This window comes from Heptranchias perlo, chromosome 11 (assembly GCF_035084215.1).
Source record: "Heptranchias perlo isolate sHepPer1 chromosome 11, sHepPer1.hap1, whole genome shotgun sequence".
NCBI classification, from domain to species: domain Eukaryota; kingdom Metazoa; phylum Chordata; class Chondrichthyes; order Hexanchiformes; family Hexanchidae; genus Heptranchias; species Heptranchias perlo.
In genome coordinates this window covers 56,196,098-56,219,243 of record NC_090335.1, presented here as the reverse complement: position 1 = coordinate 56,219,243, position 23,146 = coordinate 56,196,098, and the positions used below count along the sequence as shown (strand labels likewise).

The 23,146-nt window shown below is 39.4% G+C and overlaps 1 protein-coding gene and 1 pseudogene across 3 annotated transcripts in view; one reads left to right on the top strand and one right to left on the bottom strand.

Annotated features, from left to right (window-relative positions):
* The window catches only part of senp7 (SUMO specific peptidase 7), a 77,816-nt gene extending 62,584 nt beyond the window's left edge, over window positions 1-15,232 (bottom strand). For 2 of the 3 annotated variants that reach the window (XM_067993098.1, XM_067993099.1), the window contains exons 1-4: window positions 14,827-15,232; window positions 14,270-14,379; window positions 6,039-6,117; window positions 986-1,105 (exon numbers count right to left, since the gene is read on the bottom strand). In XM_067993098.1, coding sequence (XP_067849199.1) covers window positions 986-1,105; window positions 6,039-6,098 — 180 coding nt within the window. In that variant the 5' untranslated portion in view covers window positions 6,099-6,117; window positions 14,270-14,379; window positions 14,827-15,232. The remainder of the gene's footprint in view (window positions 1-985; window positions 1,106-6,038; window positions 6,118-14,269; window positions 14,380-14,826) is intronic. The other variant, XM_067993100.1, reaches the window with a different exon arrangement.
* Window positions 15,233-17,438: 2,206 nt separating this feature from the next.
* On the top strand, window positions 17,439-18,838 carry LOC137327375 (cotranscriptional regulator ARB2A homolog pseudogene; annotated as a pseudogene).
* Window positions 18,839-23,146: the final 4,308 nt, after the last annotated feature.

Sequence of the window (23,146 nt, the reverse complement as noted above, 5' to 3'; positions counted from 1 at the left end):
AGTAGGTAGGAAAGTAAGTTGTGAAGGAGGACATAAGGAGTCTGCAAAGGGATATAGATGGGTTAAGTGAGTGGGCAAAAATTTGGCAGATGGAGTATAATGTGGGAAAATATGAACTTGTCCACTTTGGCAGGAGGACTAGAAAAGCAGTACATTATTTAAGTGGAGAGAGATTGCAGAACTCTGAGGTACAGAGTGATCTGGGTGTCCTAGTACATGAATCACAAAAAGTTAGTATGCAGGTACAGCAAGTGATTAGGAAGGCAAATGGAATGTGGTCATTTACTGCAAGGGGAATGGAATATAAAAGTAGAGATGTTTTGCTACAGTTGTACAGGGCATTGGTGAGACCACATCGAGAATACTGTGTGCAGTTTTGGTCTCCTTATTTAAGAAAGGACATAATTGCTTTAGAGGCGGTTCAGAGAAGGTTCACGCGACTGATTCCTGGGATGAGGGGGTTATCTTATGAGGAAAGGTTGGACAAGTTGGGCTTGTATACATTGGAGTTTAGAAGAATGAGGTGATCTTATTGAAACATATAAGATCATGAAGGGACTAGAAGGGGTAGATGCTGAGAGGGTGTTTCCCCTTGTGGGAGAGACTAGAACTAGGGGAGAGACGAGAACTAGGGGACACAGTTTAAAAATACGAGGTCTCCCATTTAAGACAGAGATGAGGAGAAATTTTTTCTCTCAGAGGGTCATGAGTCTGTGGAACTCCCTTCCCCAGAAAGCGGTGGAGGCAGGGTCATTGAATATTTTTAAGGCTGAGTTAGATAGATTCCTGATTAACAAGAGTCCAAGGTTATAGTAGGTAGACGGGAGAGTAGGGTTGAGGTCACAATCAGATCAGCCATGATCTTAGCAAATGGCAGATCAGGCTTAAGGGCCGAATGGCCTACTCCTGCTCTTAATTCGTATGTTCGTAAAATTAGAAGGTAGGAAAAGAATTTGATTGCATATGTAATTCCACTTCAACTCACGTGCGATGCTTTTAAATTTTCAATTTTTGAATCAGCAAGTCGGGATAGAGGAGAATGGGTCTCTACGTTGTCCTTCTCAGAGATCTTTTTCTTCTTTGGAATTTTAAATTTGCCCCCAGACTAAAAAGAGAAGAAAATGATGCAATGCTGAAGTGAAACTTTTAAAATTAGAATTCCAAGATTCATCTAATAATTTTAAAAACTTCAAAATAAAACGTCCATTCATTTGGAATTCAAAAAACACACATTCATTTGGAATGTCAAAGTACAAACTAACTACACAGTGCTGCAAAATATTAAGAAATTAATTGTTATGTGGCTGAAACACACACATATTTTACAAACATAATAAAAGCACTGCTTCACAGTACAAGAAATGAATAAATGTAACAATATCAGCCATGAGTCAGGCCAGTAAGAGTCACCTCTTATTTCAAACTTTGGATCACTCTTTACAAAGTGCATAAAGTTTCAGGGGCATGCTTGTAGTACATCACAATGTAGAAAGTCTAATAAATTATTTTAGCATCACAGGACCTTCAGGCTTGAGTGAATTGCAAGGATGTGGAATTTTGTTGCGAGAAAAAGCAATGGAGCCAAAATATACCACTGCACTATTCCACAATGCTAAAAAGCAAAGTAATATTTATACATTCCAATCACAACTGTTCCATCATCATAAGACCGAGAGGAACTAAGCCTCCAGAAAAGAGGGGGGGATGGGGAGAAAGAGAAACTGGGAAGTTATGACATGATACACATCTCCTCACGACTGGTTCCAGGTTAACAATGTCTAAAGCACCTTTAGATGATGTTGTGGAGAGGCAATATCATTTTTTAAAAAAAAATCTGTTCTTGGGATGTGGGAGACACTGGCAAGGCAGCATTTACTGCCCATCCAATTGCCCCTAGAGTCAACCACAAAGTTGGGTTGGGTTTTCATGGTTATTATTTTCAGATGCCAGCCCACAAATATTGAATTCAATTTCTGAACTTGCTATGGTGGTATTTGAACTCATAACCTCTGGGTTGTAGACTACTGTATCCATACGCATAATCACAACTCTTAGAAAGGTGCTTGGTGTGGGATAAAAATAGAACACAGGCCAATAGGAGAAAAACATAACGCAAGAGATAACATCGTCAGAGATAAGGAGAAATGACAAGGATGAAGGATAGAGGAAAAAAGGAAATACTGGACATATATGTAGCCAGACTGTCTGATATCACCAAAAGGGATGACTAGCAGAAGATTAACCTTCACCCCATCTCACTTGACAAAGTAAAGGAGGAATATACATAAGGATATATAGAGGAATTCTACATAAGATTTCACTTCCAGAATTCTCAAAACTCAATCCATATATTAAAAAAATGATTCTTCCGGCTTCAAAAAAAGGTGAAAGAAGGAATATGTGCAGGGGAGAGCAAGGGGAAATAACAGCAGTCCCCAGATCAACTTGAATCCCACAGTGCCAAGACGAAGAACCATCAAGCATTATCCAAAAGTTTGCACAGGACCGGAATGTCACATGAATACTCCAGGATCACACAAACAATATTTCAGGAAAGAAGCAACAAGGTGGGGGAAGCCATGCCTGAGGAATATGGCCCTATTCAATTACAGAAAAATATATATATCTATCTATCTGCAAAAGTGTGTCTGGACCAAGGAACATCAAGTTAGAAATAATGCCTGGTGCTATACAAGTCAGCCCATGTCCAAATCTAAGGACATTTCTTAATAGGAGTCCCACAAGGAAATGAAGGTTATAAGTCAATTTAAACAAACCAATATCATCCCACTCCTCATTTGCGAGTGGTTTCCAAAGTAATTTCCGCAAAGCTAAGGCGACTAACGCTCACTATACGTTCAGAAGGAAAGGCAGAATGGAAGAGTGATGAAATAAAGTTCAAATTGTGGGAAAGTGATCCCCACGTAATTGATATAAATATAATACAGAACGCTGAATACATCACAGCAAGCAACCGAGTCTCACCCTTACTTTCTATATTCAGAATACTGAACAACAGGGAAAAAAATAGCTTACTCAATCTCGAGTCATGAGGGAATCCAACTCTTTCCATAACTACACAAGCTCCACACAAGTATCTCGGGGACCTATTAATTGTCAGGATTCCAAATCCCTGATCTTGTCCTTTAGAAATGTTTAGGCTTTTTCTCTCGAGGCATAAGATATAGTTCTTGGCATTTTTCCATAATAATCAAAATAGTATATAGTTCTTCTAAAAAAGATTGCTTAAGACAAATTGCTAAGAGGGAGACAGCATTGGCTCAACTTCCTGGGCACACCTTGCATAGGATGAACGATACCTCTGTATGATAAGAATAATCAAATTCACTACCTCCAAAAAAAAAATCCCAAATTTGCTTAAAACCTAAAATACTCAGTCTCCCAAACAAGTCTCCTGAATAAACATCAGGCAGCATGCTGCTTCTGAGGAAAGGGAGCATTTATTCCTTTGAGGATATCAGAGCATTAATATTAAAGCTGACTATCTCAACTTGCAACATTCATGAACAGAAGTACCAAATCTGTGGTAGAGGGAAGACAAGGCGATTCAGGGGTGACATAATCACCTATGCCTGGGAACACTTTGCTAAACCAAGGGAACATGTCAGCTGCCTCAGAGACCAGCCACAGAAGGCTTGAGAAAGCAAAAGAGCTATTCAGACTTGGATTAAGAACTTTCCAGATTGACTTCTCCAAGTAGTCCTGGCAGCAATAGCTGGAACTCACAATAGACAAGGGTTATCATAGTGTGCTCTAACTCCACTTATACTGGTAGTAGCGTTGTAAACCTTTGGAGCTTCTATGACCTTTCCCTATTAAGACAAACATTCTGAAATATACTGAGAGTCCATCATCTGCCACTAGGTATAGCTTGCAATTATGCAAGATCTTTAATACAGTGAAGGCCCAAGGAAGGTTTGAAAAACCAAACTTAGCACATCACAATCATGAGGAACTTATCAGGGCTGAAGGTGTGCTCTTTCACAGTACCAGAACCAGAGGTTTCAGCACTTTGAACAATCTAGCTTAGACATCCTTGTAATCATGATAGCATTCCATCAAATAAAAGTTTGTGTTGAACCTTTTGTTAAATTTCAAATAGGCTCCATGCTTCTGAAAGTTCTGCTACTTCAGTAGGGTAATGGTAACATGGGAGTGTTTAATTTGGATCACAAGTACATTGGATCTAATCTACTTTATTTCTTACAATTACAAAAGCATTAGTGTGCCAGAAGATTAAAAGAATTAGATAATGCATCCTAAGGGATGCGAATCACTTAACAGAAGTATTTAATGAAAAATTACATTTTTCTTCACTATAGTTTCCCTGCTTCAAAGCAGTAATGGTTGTCTACATGCATCCCACTGGGACAGGTTTAATAGATTTAAGGCATCAGCTCCTGAAGGGCGCAATTTAGACATCAACACCACAACTAATAAATGCCCCTAGAGTATATAGCACATAAAAATAGAACTCGATTTGCAAAGGATGAATACGCAATTTGGATCATATATGCCATAAAAAGGGCAAGGCTCAAAACATGTTCTCCATTTATGTCTGTTTACGCCTTTGTGAAGCGTCTTGGGACTTTTTTCTACATTAAAGGCACTATATAAATGCAAGTTGTATATTTCTTTTTATAAATAAAAAATGAAATGACTTTATCAGATGCACATTATATACCATACAAAGAGCTTTAGCACAAAAATCAGTTTTCTGAAGTGTAAACAGCTCTACTATTAACAGGATATCACCAGCAATAATAGGCTACACTCAACAATTTGATACTAGCAAGTAACAAGTCAACCCAACAAGTCACATACAATTAATCCAATCATGGGCCTTATCCCATCCATATAACCTCCTGAGTGAATGTTCTGCATAAATTCTCTTTGGTCCCAAAAGGTAATCAAGTAAAAAAAAAAACACCATCCATTCCTACTATTTATCCACATTCTGTTGATCTGTACGAACATTCCTCTTTCCTTCCCCTCTTCCGGCAGACCCAGCAGCACTGCAAGCCTTCTGTCCTTATGAAGTATTTCATATACAGCCTGCTCTCAGAGCACCAGTACCATTGAAGTCAGCTGCCATGGTGCATTAGGAACATGTGGGTAGGCCATCCCCACTAACTTTCAATCCTCCTTGCTAGGAGACACGGCGGCTCCCACTCAGCACTTCCCCATTGAATGTGGCTGAGAAGTTAGCAGAACAGAACTCAAACCTGCATTAATTCCCACTATATGGCATTGAACGTTGAAAACCAACATACTGCCAAGGTACATTTTTAAAACCTAATGCGCCATACAAACATGCGATATTCTACAAAACAAAAAAAACCTCACACGTTCTTCCTAACTCTTCAAAAGCAACACTGATCGCACAGACTTGCAAACATAACCACAATTACTGCATGCAATAATAATGAGTAGATTATTTTGGTGTATCATAACTTAGGCCTCAGCCAATGAAAGATTTAAATCTCACGTTCATCAGCCCTGTACAAGGAAAAGTTTTATCAGTCTTAGCCAACCAACTAGGTAAGTCATATGGGAGACATAATGTTATATCAATGCAGAGCATTACTGAAGGTTGGGGAGGGGTTAAACAAAGTCTGGAAACACTGATATTAGTAGGGTAATACTGTCTGCATATTCACTCACTTTAATATACAAAACAGATTAGTGCTAGCCAGTGCTTCTGAAGTAGGAAAAACAAAAATGGGGACAACCAAAACAACCTGTTTTTCCAATTGGTTATTGCTACAATAACCCTGTAGAAATAATGCAAGCAAATTCAGTTAGTTACAAATATCAACTTAGATTTAACTCCAAAGCCCTCTAAAAATGAACAGCAGGTCCACCCTCCGATTTATGGTAAACAACTGACATCTCAACAGCATAAAGAAAGAATGCATTCCATAATCATTCATTGTTTTCACCAGGAAAGCATAGTAGTACAAGCCAAAAAAGTTAAGTCTAAATTGTAGATCAAACAATAAAGTTGAACTCAGTACCTTGAACGCCTCTGGTCCATCCTGGCTAGTGGGTTGAGTTGACCCCCTACTTCTATCCATTTGGGCAGTTGCAGGGTCCCTATGTACAAGAACAGAATTTTCAGAAGTGTTTGAAAGTCAAACAAAAAGGTTGCAAGCTTTGTTTTCAGTATTTATAAATGAAAAGATCACAAAAAATATAAATAGTCTCCAGTTATTTTATTACAGTGAGGCTTTAAAATGTCATGTCTCAAAGAATTCCTAGTATAAAATTAAACATTAGATGAATAAGGAATTCTTGTTTAGCACTCAAAGCATAGGCTGTCAAATTCTTTTGCCTCTATTCAGTTTCATTTATTTAACCAGTTTAGTGCTATTTTCTAGAAGGTATATTCCCAATATCACTTGCCAAGTCTATAATGCACAAACAACTGATGAGAATGTTAGCTATCTAATAGATCAACAGTGGCAAAAGGTGAATTGAGGGTTTTAATAGAAGAATTACAGCATTGCACCTCAAAGTAAGGGATAACATCAGTAAGCAATTAGAAAATCATGGGTTAATCAAATTGGTTTGACTAACAATTATTTAAAGAAATTACTGAGTGTATAGACAAAGGGAATGCAGGGGTCTGGTATATTTAGACTGTTGAAGTCTTTGATAAAGTGCCACTTTAGACACTTGCTACAAAATTAAGGTCCATGTCATTAAAGATAAAGTGGCAGCAGGTAGAGGGTTGGGTGAAGGATAGCATCATAGTATGATACAGCACAGAAAGAGGCAATTTGGCCTATCGTGTCTGCGCTGGCTCTTTGGTAGAGCAGGGGAGTGGGACCTTCTCTATAGTCCTGTAATTTCCCGCCTCCCCAAGTATTTATCCAATTCCCTTTTGAAAGTTATTATTGAATCTGCTTCCACCACCCTTTCAGGCATAACTTGCTGCTTAAAAAAAATGTTTCCTCATGTCGCCGCCTCTGGTTCTTTTGCCAATCACCTTAAATCTGTGTCCTCTGGTTACCGACCCTTCTGCCACTGGAAAGTTACTCCTTATTTACTCTGTCAAATCACCTCTTACCCTTGATAAATTGGGCCAGTGGGCCGATGAATGGCAGATGGAGTTTAATTTAGATAAATGTGACGTGATGCATTTTGGGAGATCGAATCGGACCAGGACCTACTCCGTTAATGGTGGGGCGTTGGGGAGAGTTATAGAACAAAGAGATCTAGGAGTACAAGTTCATAGCTCCTTGAAAGTGGAGTCACAGGTGGGTAGGGTGGTGAAGAAGGCATTCGGCAAGCTTGGTTTCATTGGTCAGAACATTGAATACAGGAGTTGGGATGTCTTGTTGAAGTTGTACAAGACATTAGTAAGGCCACACTTGGAATACTGTGTACAGTTCTGGTCACCCTATTATAGAAAGGATATTATTAAACTAGAAAGAGTGCAGAAAAGATTTACGAGGATGCTACCGGGACTTGATGGTTTGACTTATAGGGAGAGGTTAGATAGACTGGGACTTATTTCCTTGGAGAGTAGGAGGTTAAGGGGTGATCTTATAGAAGTCTATAAAATAATGAGGAGCATAGATAAGGTAGATAGTCAAAATCTTTTCCCAAAGGTAGGGGAGTCTATAACGAGGGGACATAGATTTAAGGTGAGAGGGGAGAGATACAAAAGGGTCCAGAGGGGCAATTTTTTCACTCAAAGGGTGGCGAGTGTCTGGAACGAGCTGCCAGATGCAGTAGGAGAGGCGGGTACAATTTTGTCTTTTAAAAAGCATTTGGACAGTTACATGGGTATAGAGGGATATGGGCAAAGTGCAGGCAATTGGGACTAGCTTAGTGGTATAAACTGAGCAACATGGACATGTTGGGCCAAAGGGCCTGTTTCCATGTTGTAAACTTCTATGACTCTATGACTCTTCTCTGCTCTAAGGAAAACAATCCCAGCTTCTCCAGTCTCTCTACATAACTGAAGTCCCTTATCCCTGGGACCATTCTAGCAAATCTCTTCTGCACCCTCTCTAAGGCCAGATAGAAGCCAGACAGTAGAGGTTAATGGATGTTTCTTGATTTGCAAGATGTGGTTAGTAGTTTGCCCCAAGGATGTGCTGGAACCTCATTCACAATATACACAAATTATTTGGATATGAGCATTGGAACTAATATCAAAATTTGCTGTTATCTCCAAATTGGGAGGGAGGGGCATGGCAGATAGAAGAATGCAAAAGGACTGACAGGTTAGAAAACTGAGCTGGCATTGGCAAATGTAGTCCAAGAAAGATAAATACAAAGTGGTATATTTTGTGAAAAGAAATATAACCTAAAACAGTAAAAATCTACAAATGGTGAGGAAAAGGGTATAGATGAACAGATCTATATAGCTGTGCTGTGTGTATTTTACACAAAATAAGTTTACACCACAGAAGCTTCCAAAAGCAGCTCTAAACAGAGTTGAACAGATGGCAAGTCAGTGAAGATCCACTCAAAGTGAAACTTGAAGCACTTTGTACCTGATGCAGTATTGCATTAAAAAGGGAACTTTGAGAAGGGACATAGAAGAGTCCAGAAACAACTAGCTACACCAATCTGGTTGATGCAAAATGAAGCAAAGGATCATTAATGATCAACAATTTTCAATTATCAATAAATTATAAACACAATGGACTGTGATGCATTGTAGAAAATATATCCAATGAGTCGTTGAAGAACATTACAAAGCAATTCTACACATAAGAAACAAGGATGCAAGTCGAAGTCAGCACACCAATCATATTTTAAGCCATTAACTCAGAATATTTTATGAGCTGTTGCTTGCTGAACATTTTATAAGTTCAATTTATGTCTATTAAGAGGATACAAATCCCTTCTAACTCTTTAGGAGAAAAATATCATCTTGTGCTAACTAGATTCTATGTAATACACTATTTTCCCTGGATCATTGTTGAAATAATACTCAATTCCCAGAAGACCTTTAGTATTTGGTACTGTACCAGAGACACCAAAAATCCCTATGGAAATGTTGAAAGGGTACCAGAGAGAGTTCCAGTTCATGGAAAAATTGTTAGGGAGGGGAATACTTATTTTCCTACATAATATTCATGCCGCATTATACACTGTTCTTTTTAAAAACTCTCTCCCTAGCAACCTATACCTAATTTCAGCTCCTCATTTATCTGCTGTATTGCACAAAACTCAAGGATAAGAAAAGCCATACTGCATAACAAAGCTTGTCCCTCTGGTACTTTAGCTTTCCCCTTCCACTTCATTTTGAATGCCTCAATGTTTTTGTCTCTACTACCTTGTCTGGAAGATTATACCAATCATTTATCACCCCATGAATAAGTTATTCTGTTTTAAATGTATTTTTTGCTAATTTAAATATTCTTAGTTACATTATTGTTTAAATCAATGTTAAAAAAATGTGCCTCAATGAGGTACCCTCTTAACCTCCTTCTCTCTATACTGTTGAGCTTGAGAGTCTCAAAAAAAGCAACTTTCCTCATCGATGGGTACAAGACCAAACAAAACCAAGGCCCTAATGCCTAGCAGATTCAAAATTTCAAGAAATAAGTTTGGTAATATGTACACTGTATTTTATAAGTTAATGCATCCCCCACACAGTTCATTCCCAGCTCAGTCAACAATCCTAATTACAGCAATTTTGTGGCCTACATATCATTAAATAGCGTCCTTTAGGACTGAGCTGAGCTTGTCACCTTATCTGCTCCATAATCAAGATTATCTACTTCCACCTCTAACATCGCCCACCTCTGCCCCTACACAGCTCATCTGCTCCTGAAACGCCCATCCAGACTTATTATTTCAATGTTCTCCTCGTCAGCTCCCATTCTCCACCTTCCGTAAATTTCAGCTCAACTAAAACTCTGTTTCCAGTATTCTAACCCACCACCCACCTATCCTCACTAATCTACACTAGGAGCCGGTCCCCCAATACCTCAAATTTAAAATTCTCATCCTCATGTTTAGATCCTTTCATTGCCTCACCCCTCTATCTCTGTAACCTCCTCTAGCCCAACAACCTCCTCGAACTGTGGCCTTGGGGATTCCACCCCCCAACTACCTTCACCCCACCACTGGCAGCCATGCCTTCATCCACCTACCCCACACTCTTGGGTTCTCTCCTTAAACTCCACTGCCTCTCAACCTCCATCTCCTACTTTAAAGGGTCTCCTTAAAACTCACCTCTGCCAAAGCTTTTAGTCACCTGTCCTAATTTTTTCTTTGGCTCAGTATCCATTTTTTGGATCATGCCTCTGTAAAGCACCGTGGAACGTTTTTCTATGTTCATGGTGCTCTATAAATGCAAGTTATTGTCATTGACAGACATCACAGCAAATTTATCCTGAAAACACAATCCTGTACAGATTGTACAATTGATAACTGCCAAGCTGCTTAAGCAAGATTAAAAGCTATTTTCTGCATTCGCAGTTTTGCAGACCAGTTAAACAAACAAAAAAGTGAACCTAGGGTACTGAATTAGTTTTTCCTTCTCTTTTCTTTCTCTCCAAAAGCATATTTACAAAATGATTCTCTGCACATCACTAATGAAAGTTACCAGGAAGGAGGGAAACCCTCCTTATATGGGAATTTCCATGAACATTGTGCACTAAACCATTTCATTAAAGCCATATATGACAAATGTTTTAATGGATTTACATATTTACACTAGGACGGCTTATCCAAACAAAGTAAAATCAGTCTCTACAGCTTGATGTATGACTTCCTACAATATATTTAGGACACAGAACAAATAACAATTGAAAAATGTTTAAGAGCAAGGAGCTCTATTCTGGATTGAGATTGCAACAAAAAAGTCTAAGAACTATTTTTAAAATACACACTTCTGCAGAGCTCATTTCTAATCTGTTTGTGCAGTAAAATCATCCCCTCAGGCCACAATCTGAGTCGTACACAACTGAAACATTACAGAAGATTTCAAAAGTATCTTGAAAGAAATGCAAAACATGGGACATATCTTTTTTCCATGGACTAATATGCTTTCTTCAGTAATCTTGTTTAACAAGTGATGGTTAATTCCATATTTGAACTTGTGTAAAGAGCAGTGTTACAAAAGCAAGAGGTTTGCGTTGCTTAATCGCTCCTATATTTTGCAAATATTTAAACTAATTCTACTGCAGCTCGTATTCGCAACATAAACATGGAGATCTGGTTTAATTATTGTTTTGGTCTTATAGTCTGACATCTGTGCAATGTTATAGAAGGTGAACTCTGGCACAGAGCAGGGCATCCTCAGCAAGTCCACTGGTCTGTTTAAGTATGAAGTTGGAATTAACCCTCACTTGAGATAAACAGAGCTGCAATATTTAATCAATGGGCTTTGCAGAACGTGAAAGGAATAACAAGGAGTCTTGAGGATTTCAACTAACAGCTTTTCCGCCTATCTTCTACAATTAAGGACAAGAGCAGCTCGACTGTGATGGCTCTTATGGGTGAATAGTTCACCAACAAAATATGCAGTGACATAAGAATGGACAATTTGGGGGCGGGGGGGGGGGGGTGGGGAAGAGATATTAGTGGGACACAATCACCTGTGGAACTACATCCCAGTATTAGTTACCACCTTGAGGAGAAAAGGATTGAGAGCAAATAAATATAAACTGAAACAAATGCATGGATTGTCAGTAGCAATTTTTCCCAGCTCAGGCAGATCTAAAATGGTCTTCAAGCCAGTGCAAAACACAGGTCTGGTCAAACCAACAGAGCCACTCTGGGAGGCATGCTGCTCTATAATCCAGGTCACTGGAATGGCTTTAGAGGGTGCAGAAACACAAAATGGTAGTTCTTCATGAAACCACAAGAACTATACAAAAGTGAGAATTTCCCAATGAGCATATTTAAAAAGAGGGGGAGTGCAATGTACTTTGTACAAAAAGTGCTTCTTTCTGCCTTCTTTAACTGGCCAGTATTTGTGCAATAAATAATTTTGATCTCCAGTTCAAATCAAACAGAACAAAAATATACAACTGTCTACTTCTGAATTTGCAAAATCTAAGACAAAAAAAACATTGCCAAATTATTGACAGAGCAACCCAAAACTCTTCTGCAAATAAAAACTATAGGGTAAATGCACAGTAAGGGTGTTGAGCTCAGGTGATACTATGCTAATGCCTTATGTAGAAAAATCTGATCAGAAGCATTAATCACTGCATTCAAAATTATAAATACAATTATCCAAAAAATACATCTGAATCTCATTCACAATGCAGACAATGTTGAATAGAGAACAAAAAAATGTCAGTAATTGTATTGGGGAAGACACGGTCTGCTGATGCTGCAATGATTTGAAAAAACATCTTCAAAATTCAATTAAGTGAGCAATTTATACCATCATGGATGGCTATTGTTTCACTGCAGCATTAAAGCATTTGTAATGTTTGGATTTTTTTTCTTCCTTCATGCCCATGATGCACATACACCTCCCTAATCTCACCAGAGGTGTTATCCTCCTGGGAGTGTAAAGAGGGGAAAAGCCCTACAGAACAAATCATCTGGGCTCTCTTATGCAACTACCAGTATTTAGATAAGAGTAGGATTGGCCTGGAAGATGACATGTGGTGCCGAGGGACCCAAAAGTGGGGCGGGGGCGAAATTAAGAGAATTATTTTTTTAAAGTTTTGTTTGAATTTTTTTTTAAAAAGTCAGTTCCTTCTTCTGCATTCCTACAATCCCTTCCTCTTGCCCGGGGGAGGGGCAAACATCCTTGCCCCTACAGTCTTTGTATACAAATCTCAAGGAGATTAGAATTTTTAATGGGTCAAAGGTGGTCGTTGAAGTTGGACGCTCGAATGCTGCATTTAAATTATAGTCTTGTGCCAGAGGCAGCACCAACTCCAGTGGGAGCACTGTAATACAAGGGCGATAACGTTAGCACTTCTGATACCAAAGCATCACAATAAGAGGTGGCTTTTCTCCTCTGCACCACCAATGGCAAACAAAGGGAAATTGCAGACCACCTTTTTTTAAGCTACACACAGACTGGGCACTCAGCTCACTCACATAGGCCAGGGACGTATTTTGATACTTAAAGCTGAAATAAATCTTTTCAACAACTGTACACCTTTCCCTAATGCTACCAGTGGTCTGAAATCCACAATGTAAACAGGGTGAATTCCAAAGCACCAGCACATTCAATTCTGCAATATATAAACAAACTATTAATAGGAGATTTGAGGCTCAAGATGTCAGGAAACAATGCACTATTGACATGTGTATTTGCTATATACGAGATGGAATACAACACCTCCAGTCTCCACAAATGTATTAAAAGTATTAACTGCAATTTTTTCATAATAATAGATTCTCCAAAAAGTCAGGCACAGATTATGTCTATTATAATATTTGCTTAACACAAACAGATAAAGCCTGTCCGAGTGTGAAGTAGGCATTCTGAATTGCATCACACCCTGAAGAAAAGTAACATCTGTGTAAAACACAATGTCCAGCATTATATAAAAGCATCAAGTTTATTTTTAAATATTACTCTGAGGTTCAATTCCTATTACAATGGATATGACAAAATAACTTGAGAGAATCTAAAGATGCTTCATTCTCCTCACCCTAATTTCAAAACTGTATTTATTGGAGGCAAAGGTAACGTGATCAACAAGTTGATATTAAATTATACATTCAAAAAAATGAACAAGATGAACTGGTCCATAGAATACTTACCAATAATTTTAATGAACAATTTTATTCCTTTTCCTAATATTCAAAAGATTCAATGAATACAGTTGTATGGGTTTTTTGTAATACCCTTTACAAACTGCAGTGTTGCCATTGGGATTTTAGCAAACCATAATGGTGGGTAATTACACACACACCAACCCCCCCCCCCCCCCCACTCCGTACAAATATCAATCTTGTCCTTCCAAAAGTGAGCTGCATCTGGCGTAACATTTTGAGCTGTAATATTAGAAGTACTGACAATTACAGTTCCATCACTGGTAGTAGCCCTTTAGATATGTGAATTGAATAACACACAAGATTGCACAATGTAAAAGCATATTTGATTTTTAAAAAATTTCTGCTCACCCTTCCTTTAAATCAATACCGAATCTTTCCAATCCCATCCTAAATATTCATGTGTAAACAACTGGCCATGTACTTTGCACTACTTGTACCCATCACTCTTAATTCCTGTAGCATTTCACCTATTCCACTTTGTTCAGGACAGCCCTATTATAAAATAACATATACTCTGACTTACCCTGAACAGCGCCACAGGAGATCTGCAAGATGGTGCTGCAGCAAGTGAATTTCCAGGTCAAAGTGCTGCTAGATGCCAGTCATTTCCATTTGTTATAAGTCTGTGAAATTCTGAAACAAGCAACACCATCATCATCATCAAGGGATCGCCATTTCCAGGACTTGTTTATATAATACAAAACCAAGCAAGTCACATAATTGTGATCATGTATTTCCTGCTCACTTTCTTCTCCAGGTAAGACTTACCAAACGTTTTTCACCAAGATAGTGCCTCTGGCTGATTTCCAAGTGAATGCAAGACAGATCAAAAATAAATTAAGTTTGTTTTAGGAGTCACATAATAACGGTGGGCTATATTTTATACTTTTGCTATGACTGAAAACATCCCGCAGATACATTTTGCTCTCGTGAAGGATTTATATTCATACGGTCGGATCTCGAGCAGCAAATAAACATCAACAAAAAAAAAGTTAAGTTGCATCCATGCTTACAACACCTGAAACCAAATTACAATTCTGTAAAATAATGGTCAAAACAAAACAGCAGATCTGCACTCACCTTAAGGGATTTGGTCCGAGAGATATGTGGCTGAATGGGAAATTATTACTTTTTTTTTGGGGAGGAAAAAAAAAAGCACAATTAGGAAGTTAACAGGAAACAGAGCGGCCCCGTGCTCGCTGCTCACAGTTTTCGATCCGTCAGCTGGCAGGAAGCTCTAACGGTCACATCACCACAGGCCGCGGTCAGCGACAACACCCCCAGCGACCACCGCCGGCCGAACACCCCAACACAACCGGCACAAAGGCCTTGTCTATTCGTTTCTCTTTCAAATGAAAAGATTCCAGGAGCCGTGCAGCAGGTTCGCCTCTACGCTCTTTCCGCCCCCCTCTCTCTTTTTTTTTAGCTCCTCTTTCTCTCCAAGGGAAGGAAGGAATCCACCTCACACCGGAAGGGGAGGAGCAAAAACAAACCTCTTAAAGGGCTAGGCACCAAGAGAAGCTGCTCTCTCTCTCTCTTAAAGAAACATTTCCCCACAGCATAAAATAACCAGGTTTTCTTCACTGAGAAGGCAAAAGGCGTTTTGAAATGATTGAAGTATAACATGAATTTATACATTTTTTTTTTAAAAAAGTGTCGTAGCCGGGGGTACGTCGGGAGAGGTCACCAAAAGGTTGATGGAAAAGATGGGTTTTAAGAAGGCTTTTTAAAAAGTTGGAAAAGAAGAGAGGCAGAGGGGTATTAGGGACTGAATTCCAGAGAGTAGGCCCAAACTGGCTGAAAGCTCTGCCACGAAGGATGACGCAAAGGAAGGTCAGTGAACCAGCCAAAAAAATGCAGAAGGGGGTGTAAAGCAGGAGGAAGAGACCATGCAAGGATTTGAAGATGTATACCCCAACACTTTTGTCCCTTTAATTGATCGGCAGACATTTTTAAGAGTAACTGGCATGATCGACACTGCTTGATAGCATGTCAAAGGCTTTTAGGTTAGAAAATGGGAAATTGTCTAGGGTGCCCACTCCTGATTACTATCCAACAATCCATACTAGAAGTGCAGATATGTACATGCTGGGAAAGGGCAGGATTATGTTTGGTTGTGATGTGTCCATGGCCAAATCATCTGCCAACATATGAAGAATGACCACTTGAGCAAAATACCAGAAGGCCGACAGCAGCCAAGAAGAGTACCTCAACAAGAGTCAGTACCTTCAAGAAGGAGGGGAAGAAAATTAGAGTGGAAAAAGTTGAGAGGTTTTTACAGCAGCCCAGAGGCATTTGACTGAAATTACAAGAAACATAATTACAGATAAACTGAAAATACAGCAAGATATTGCAGTATTACACCGACTTAGTACAAAATCTTAGTAAAAACAGAAAATGCTGGAAACAATCAGCAGGTCAGGCAGCATATATGGAGAGAGAAAAACAGATGACCTTTCATCAGAACTAGAATATGAAAGATGAATAGCTCTTAAGCAAGGCCAGGGAAAGGGGGCTGGAAGAGGTCTGTGATGGGGCAGGAGTGATTAAATAACAAAATTGATCATGGTGCAAGGCAAAATGAGGTGATAATGAGACAAGTAGTTGAGGCAAATAGCATAGATACATTTAAGCACGGGGGGGGGGGGGAAAGGAATAGAAGGATATGCTGATAGGGTTAGATGAAGAGGCTTGTATAGAGTATGAACCCCAGCAAAGGCTAGTTAGCTGAATGGCCTGTTTCTGTGCTGCAAATTCTATGTAAAATGTGGGTCCAGAGGAGGAAAGCATAGAAAATCTGACAAAGGCCCAGGAAGTGTGGCAGAAGAAAGGCAGGTGGACTACATGGGTGCCAACCATCCCATAGGCCATGTACTAATAAGGGAGATCTTATTCTCCTAGAAGAACAATGGTAGCACTGATAAATCCATTGCCATACACACCTGTCAGGCTAAGCTAAGCATTTTTAATAGCTATGATGGACTTTTTTTTTTACCCACCAAATTAGAAGCATTAAACTTGCTGGTTCTTCTTGACAATATAAAACATTTTTTCAGGTAGTAAATAAGTCACAATACATGGAGGGGGGACCAATTATTTGTACCAAGGTCTTTTACAAATTCTATTGTTGCTGGTCCTTAATACAAAGTGTAGATTAACTGCATTTGATTAAGTACAGCTGTATTCATTCAAATAACGAAGTCTAATTAGCATGCACCAAAACCCAGAGATTAGCAAGTGATTGATGGGCCAAAATATCCTTGAGAACTTTGAATTTAATTTGCTCCTGAAGAATTGAATGAATGGCAATAGAATCCCAGAGTTTGGTACTCTTTGCAAAGGAGGAATAAGTTGATCATGACAATCATGTAAACAACATATAAACATTTTAAATGGTCAATTATCTCAATTTGGCCTTATTTTTACATAGTCGTTACTAAGAACTTTAGAACCACCATTAATATAATTAATTAAACAACATTGTTTAAACCAATTATATTAGCGTAGGTAATAAAGGAATGGGTATGATAAAGGGATGGGTATGTAAAGTTTTATAAACAACAAAAATGCTTAAGCTTTAATTTGGGTAGGTTTCACTATCTATATAATAGCTCAGTAGTACCGAAATTTTTTAACGGCATAATGTTATTCGTTTAGACTACTGAATTAAGGTCTAATGCAGAATAGCGGGTTGTTCTTTTCTTTTAAGAAAATGGAAGAACCAGTGATTCCTAAACAACTAGAAAATGCAAAGAGACTGAAAGAACTCAAATACTTTTTCAATGAAAAAGGACAACTGAGGCACACTGAAACTAACCAACCATTTGTTTTCAAACAATATAGTAATGCAACCAACTTGAACCACCAGTGGTACTACGCCTTTGGAACAGTTCTCGCCGAGTATGTATACGAGCTCTTAGAAACAGAGTGTCTACTGAAACGAGTCTATATTCCCGTAGATGCCACAGAAAATGACCCCAAGAGTTTCTGCTTCATGAGTGAAGGTGCCGTGACCAATCCTTCCAAGTTACTTGTTCTGCTTCAAGATCGTGGAGTCATGCGGGCTGGTTCATGGTCCCATCAATTGATTGTGCATGATTGCCTGGACACTGGCACTCAAATCCCGTTTATTAAAAAAGCGCTAAAGGAGCACTATGGAGTGATAGTATTAAACCCCAATGACAACTTTATGGCTATTAAGCAAAAAGATGACTCAGACGCAGAAGAGAAAAAACAATGTGATTCTGATCAAAAAGAATATAATCTAAAACTTGAAGTGCTTGAACAAATACCAAAAAGGGGTGTTGAAAGTGCTGAACAGCACACCATCTACATTTGGGACCACTTTATATCTAAGTCTGCTGCTATAAGTGTAGCCTTCTTGGCCCATGGCTATGGTGGGTTGGCATTTGTGAACCTACTAAATGAACGTAGCGAAGTAATGACTAAAGTGTCTGCTGTAGCCTTCATAAACTCTGCTCATGATGCAGACCATCAAAACGTTGGACAAACAGGTCGGAATTGGATTGAAAAAAATTGCCGTAACTGGTTATTGAGCCCCAAACCTCTAGACAAGCCTGTTGCCTCAATGAAGATGGACTGTGCGCAAGTTTCTGCAGGCACTGAAAACCATAATTTGGCTCCTACAACTTGCTTTCACTCCATTTTCAAGTACTTGAAGAAAGTTTCAAATGTGCCGAAAACTAATCAGTTCACTCGATCGCCAATTGTTACAAGAAGTTTAAGTAAGAAAAGCTACTGAGAGCAAAAAAATGAGGATGTAGTGTTGCTTGCTGAATTGTTTAAGTGAATTCAGTAAAGCAACAATACTTCGTAATGAAACAAAAAAAAACTAAGAGTGTTCCACACCTGAAACGTGGACTAATGGTCTCTCCACAGAAGTTGCCTCCGGTGTTTTTGTTTGATTTCCAGCTTCTGCAGTATTTTTTTGCTTTTTGTTAAAACACTTTGCAACGGTTACCCAATGTCTTGAACATTTGGGCCCCAGTCTAAATTCCATTCTTAAACTACTGGGATTTTACCTTGTGGTGAAAGGTGTCATTGTTTAGTTATTAAAGGAGAAATGTTTTTCTTGTGTGCCTCCTAGTCTCTCAGATTTTGCATATGGATGCTATTTGTGGCCTGTAGCCATGTGTAATATCCTGGTTAGTGGGAAAGGTATTGAATATGTTTAAGGCTGTACACTTGCATTGTACTGCCAAATGTGCAACAATTGGGTTTTCTCAAGAGGTATGCTCAGCCCTTCACTCTCAAAATTTACAGCTTCCTAGAAAGTGATTTACATTTAATTTAGTTTTTCTTTCAACAGTATTCTAAACTGCTTCTACATCTGAAGGTTCTATATTTCTGAAGTAAAAACATTTCCCCCTTTTTAAAATCAGTGAATGGAAAGAAACAATCTTATGTATCCCTCACATCAAAACTGAGGCATAACCACTAAATCCCAGAACAGCCAAAACATTGACTCCAGTTTATTGGGTATGGATTAGATGAATTAAATATTTTTCAGATCAAGTCCTGTTTCAACCTCACTTTTCACACTAGGATTATAGTGTCATTTCCACTTGTGTCTAAAATCTTGTCATGTCTCACTCTTATTACACTTCTCCATGAATACAGCTAGTTTTATGTCCCAAAACCAGTAACCTTGTCTGTGTTTTGATTAATGGTGACAAAATGACCACCACCAAAGACCAGAAGCTACCTAGTTTGTACTGAGTTAGCTGATACCTGCCACACAGGTGTTTTCACTTAAAGTTGTACAACATTTATTCCTATAAATAACCTCCATTTTTTTTTTCTCATTTTAGCATATGTTGATGGCATAGTATGTTAGAGCCAAATCATTTTTTAAAAGGAAGTGCAGAGTGTATAACTGGAAATGATTTAAAAATTGGCAAACCTGGCAACCTACTTAAACATGGAGTTATCTATATTGCATTCATTGTCTTTATGCTGTTTTTTTTTCAAAACTAAAATAGTTTGAGTGAGTGGAATAAGAAGTTCCTTAGTCTGTGTTTTGCTTTAAAGGCTACAAAATGAGTATGAGCAGTGGCTTAATGGGTGAGTGTACTATATGATAGGATACTAAACCATAAAAGACCAGGAGCTCCCTCTGAGCTGGAGTAGCATTAAGGAATATTGACCTCAATCTCTGGTTTAGGAAAGGGAAATATCAACCAGGGTTCTTGTGCTTGATTGGTAACCAGTGCCTGCTTGTGGAAAATGGATATTGGTTGAAGGCTAGGTGGTGTTGTTCCACTCCACCACTAGTGCACCGTGGCTGCAGTGTGTACCAGCTATAGGGTGCACTGCAGCACCTCCCAAACCTACAACCTCCACCACATAGAAGGACAAGGGCAGCAGGTGCATGGGAACACAATCACCTGAGTTCCCCTCCAAATCACACACCATCCCAACCTGGACATATATTGTCATTTCTTCAGTGTCATTGGGTTAAAATCCTGGTATTTTGGCTGCTCCTGCACACTCTCCACTTCCTCGCCCTTGTCTCTTGCCCGGACACGCCCTGGCGTACCATCCTGCTGTCCGGCGGAGGCCCCCAGTGGAGGGCTCTTTACTAGGGAATCCTCCCGTGTGCCATTGGGGATCTGGGGTGGAGAGTGTTGCACAGAGCAGTCGCGACAAATAGGCGGTTACGCCACTTCACGGACTCCCAGGCTGCCTGCAATTTCTGCGGCCTGGACGAGTCCATGTTTCTTTTGTTCACTGGGTGCAGGAGGCTGCAGCCCCTGTTTGATTATTTGGGGGGGCTGCTCCTCAAGTTCCGGCTGCACCTCAGTCCCACATTCCTGATCTTTGGCCACCCGGTGAGGAGGGGGGCGGGCAGATCAGTGGACGTCCTCGTGGGCCTGCTCCTGGGCCTGTCCAAGGTGGCTATCCACAGGTCCAGGTTGGTCGTGGCCCGTGGGGGCGGTCGCTCGGACTGTCTGCCTCTCTTCCGCGGAATTCTCCGTGCCCGGGCGGCCCTGGAGATGGAGCATGCGGTGTCTGCCAGAACGCTTGAGGCTTTCCGCAACCGGTGGGCACCGCAGGGGCTGGTGTGCATCCTGGACAAAAATAATAAAATTTTAATTTGACACTTGTTTTGTTTTTTTGGGATTTTTTGCACGTAAACACACCCTAAACCCCCCCCCCCTTTCTTATAAAAGGGGGGCCTAAAAATAAAAATTAAAAAAAGATAGAAAAAAGCTCTGATTGTGTCATTAAAAAAAATCCTGGTACTGTCTATCTAACAGCATTGTGGAAGCACCTTCACACTGACAGCAGCAGTTTAAGAAGCCCCACCAGCACCTTCTCAAGGGAGCCTATGGATAGACAATAAATCCCTGCCTTGTCAGCAATGCCCACATCCCAAGAATAAATAATTTTTAAAAATAGCCTGCTTCCTCCTCATGTCCAGGCTCACTAACAACAAAGAATTACCACTGAGGTTTCTGTTAGTGCAGTCAGTAAAGGCAGCATGTAACTGAACAATATAGACTGTTCCAGGGTCAGTTACTGTGGGCCGAGATAGATGATTGATGGAGTAGCAGGAGTAATACTTAAATTATCCTCACAGCTACTCGATTAGAGGGGAAAATCGCACACCTGAAAGCTATACATCAATTCCAGTTGGTGGAAATCAGATGAAAAGAGCGTTATGATTTGTCTTTCCTGCAACACTTTTTAATTTGTGTTCAACACAAAAGCAGCTTCCACAGGCCAGCAAATGCTATGAACTGAAACTGTTGTGTGTAAATAACCTAAGATGGTAGGCCTCCAGATGAACAATGAACCCCTTTGCCATTGGTGCATGTACTGGAAATAGGATGGGATACCAACATAGACCTGATTTCTGACTGAAGGGGATAAAAGCACATGGACAGACTTTTGGTTCTGACTAAGACTACCAATTCATGTTAAGTAAGATTAAACAGAAGCAAAAAAAAAAGATTTCATTTTAATTTTACTCCATCTGCTTAAAAACAATAAAACCTCCAAAATCTTAGCCATTTTCTTCTGTGGCCATAAGGTTTAGGTGAGATGGAAACATCAGAGTGCACTGCTACCTCTTGGCCCATACAGAGGAATGGCGTAGTGGGAAAAGACAGGAACAAAGGCTACTAGGTTATATATCTCGCTTTCCTTTGATATTCAAGCTGGTACAAGGGAAGATTTTTTTTAAAGTAATTTCACAATTAAACAAAACGATCAATAGATTGTAAAAGCACAAGTGCACCTTCTCGGAATCCAGACTGAAGCAATTCATTGGCCGTCAGTTCAAAGCAAAACTATCACAATGGGTGAGAGGCTTGGCTTGTATGACTTCCCGATGATTGATGATTCTCCACTTTCCCTAATAAAGACAGCAGAAAATCTCTGCCAGAATGAAATCATAAAAGCCATTTTAAAGTAATTACAACACAGGCGTAGCTAAAAATTCCTATAAAAAAATTCTTACGATCTGAAATTGGATGGATATGCTGGGCTAATAAAATAGCCTAATAATAAAATAAAATTGCCAATCGTGCCTTCAGCTGTCTAGATCCTAAGGTCTGGAATTCCCTCCCAAAACCTCTCTGCCTCTCTCTGCTCCTTTTAAGATGCTCCTTAAAACCTACCTCTTTGATGAAGCTTTTAGTCACCCATCCTAATATCTTCTTGGGCTCGGTGTCAATTTTTGTCTGATTACACTACTGTGAACTGCCTTGGGACTTTTTCCTACGTTAAAGGCACTATGTAATGAAAGTTATCATTGTCTGGCAATAGTCATTAAGTTTACACATGAGGAATGGTCATTTGAATGAAGTACTGGAGGGCTGCTGTGGTTACAGAACTGTACCCAAGCATAACGCAGCACCTTGGTGAAGAAAATTGGAGGGAGAAAAAAAGGATTGTACCTATTCAATTTAGAACTGAAAGATATGTACTGGCATTCAAAAATGATATTCAATTAAACACATATTGTAACTGCACTAATACTTAACTATTTCTTCAAGACAGGTGGTGCAATGTTTAAGAAGTTACATACATATAAAATAACTTGTGAGTGCAAGTGTTTGAATCCTTCACCAACCCCCATTGGAAGCACTTAGTTGTTCAACCCTTCCATAGTAGGTTTGACATGTTGGAACATCAAAGCTCTTTACAATATTACTGTTTGAGTTTTTGATTTTAAGTGCTATTCTTGTGTTTGTAGGCACAAGAAAATCACTTACTAAAACTGCTACCTGGAACAGACAAGGTAGGAAATCCATTGTTCCTCTTCCCATCAATATGGAGCTTCTACAAACTAGCTGATTTTGACTCATTAAAATTCAAGGATGAAGTAAAATACTTCGCCAGCCACTAACCAAGACATTGTAGATTATGGAGG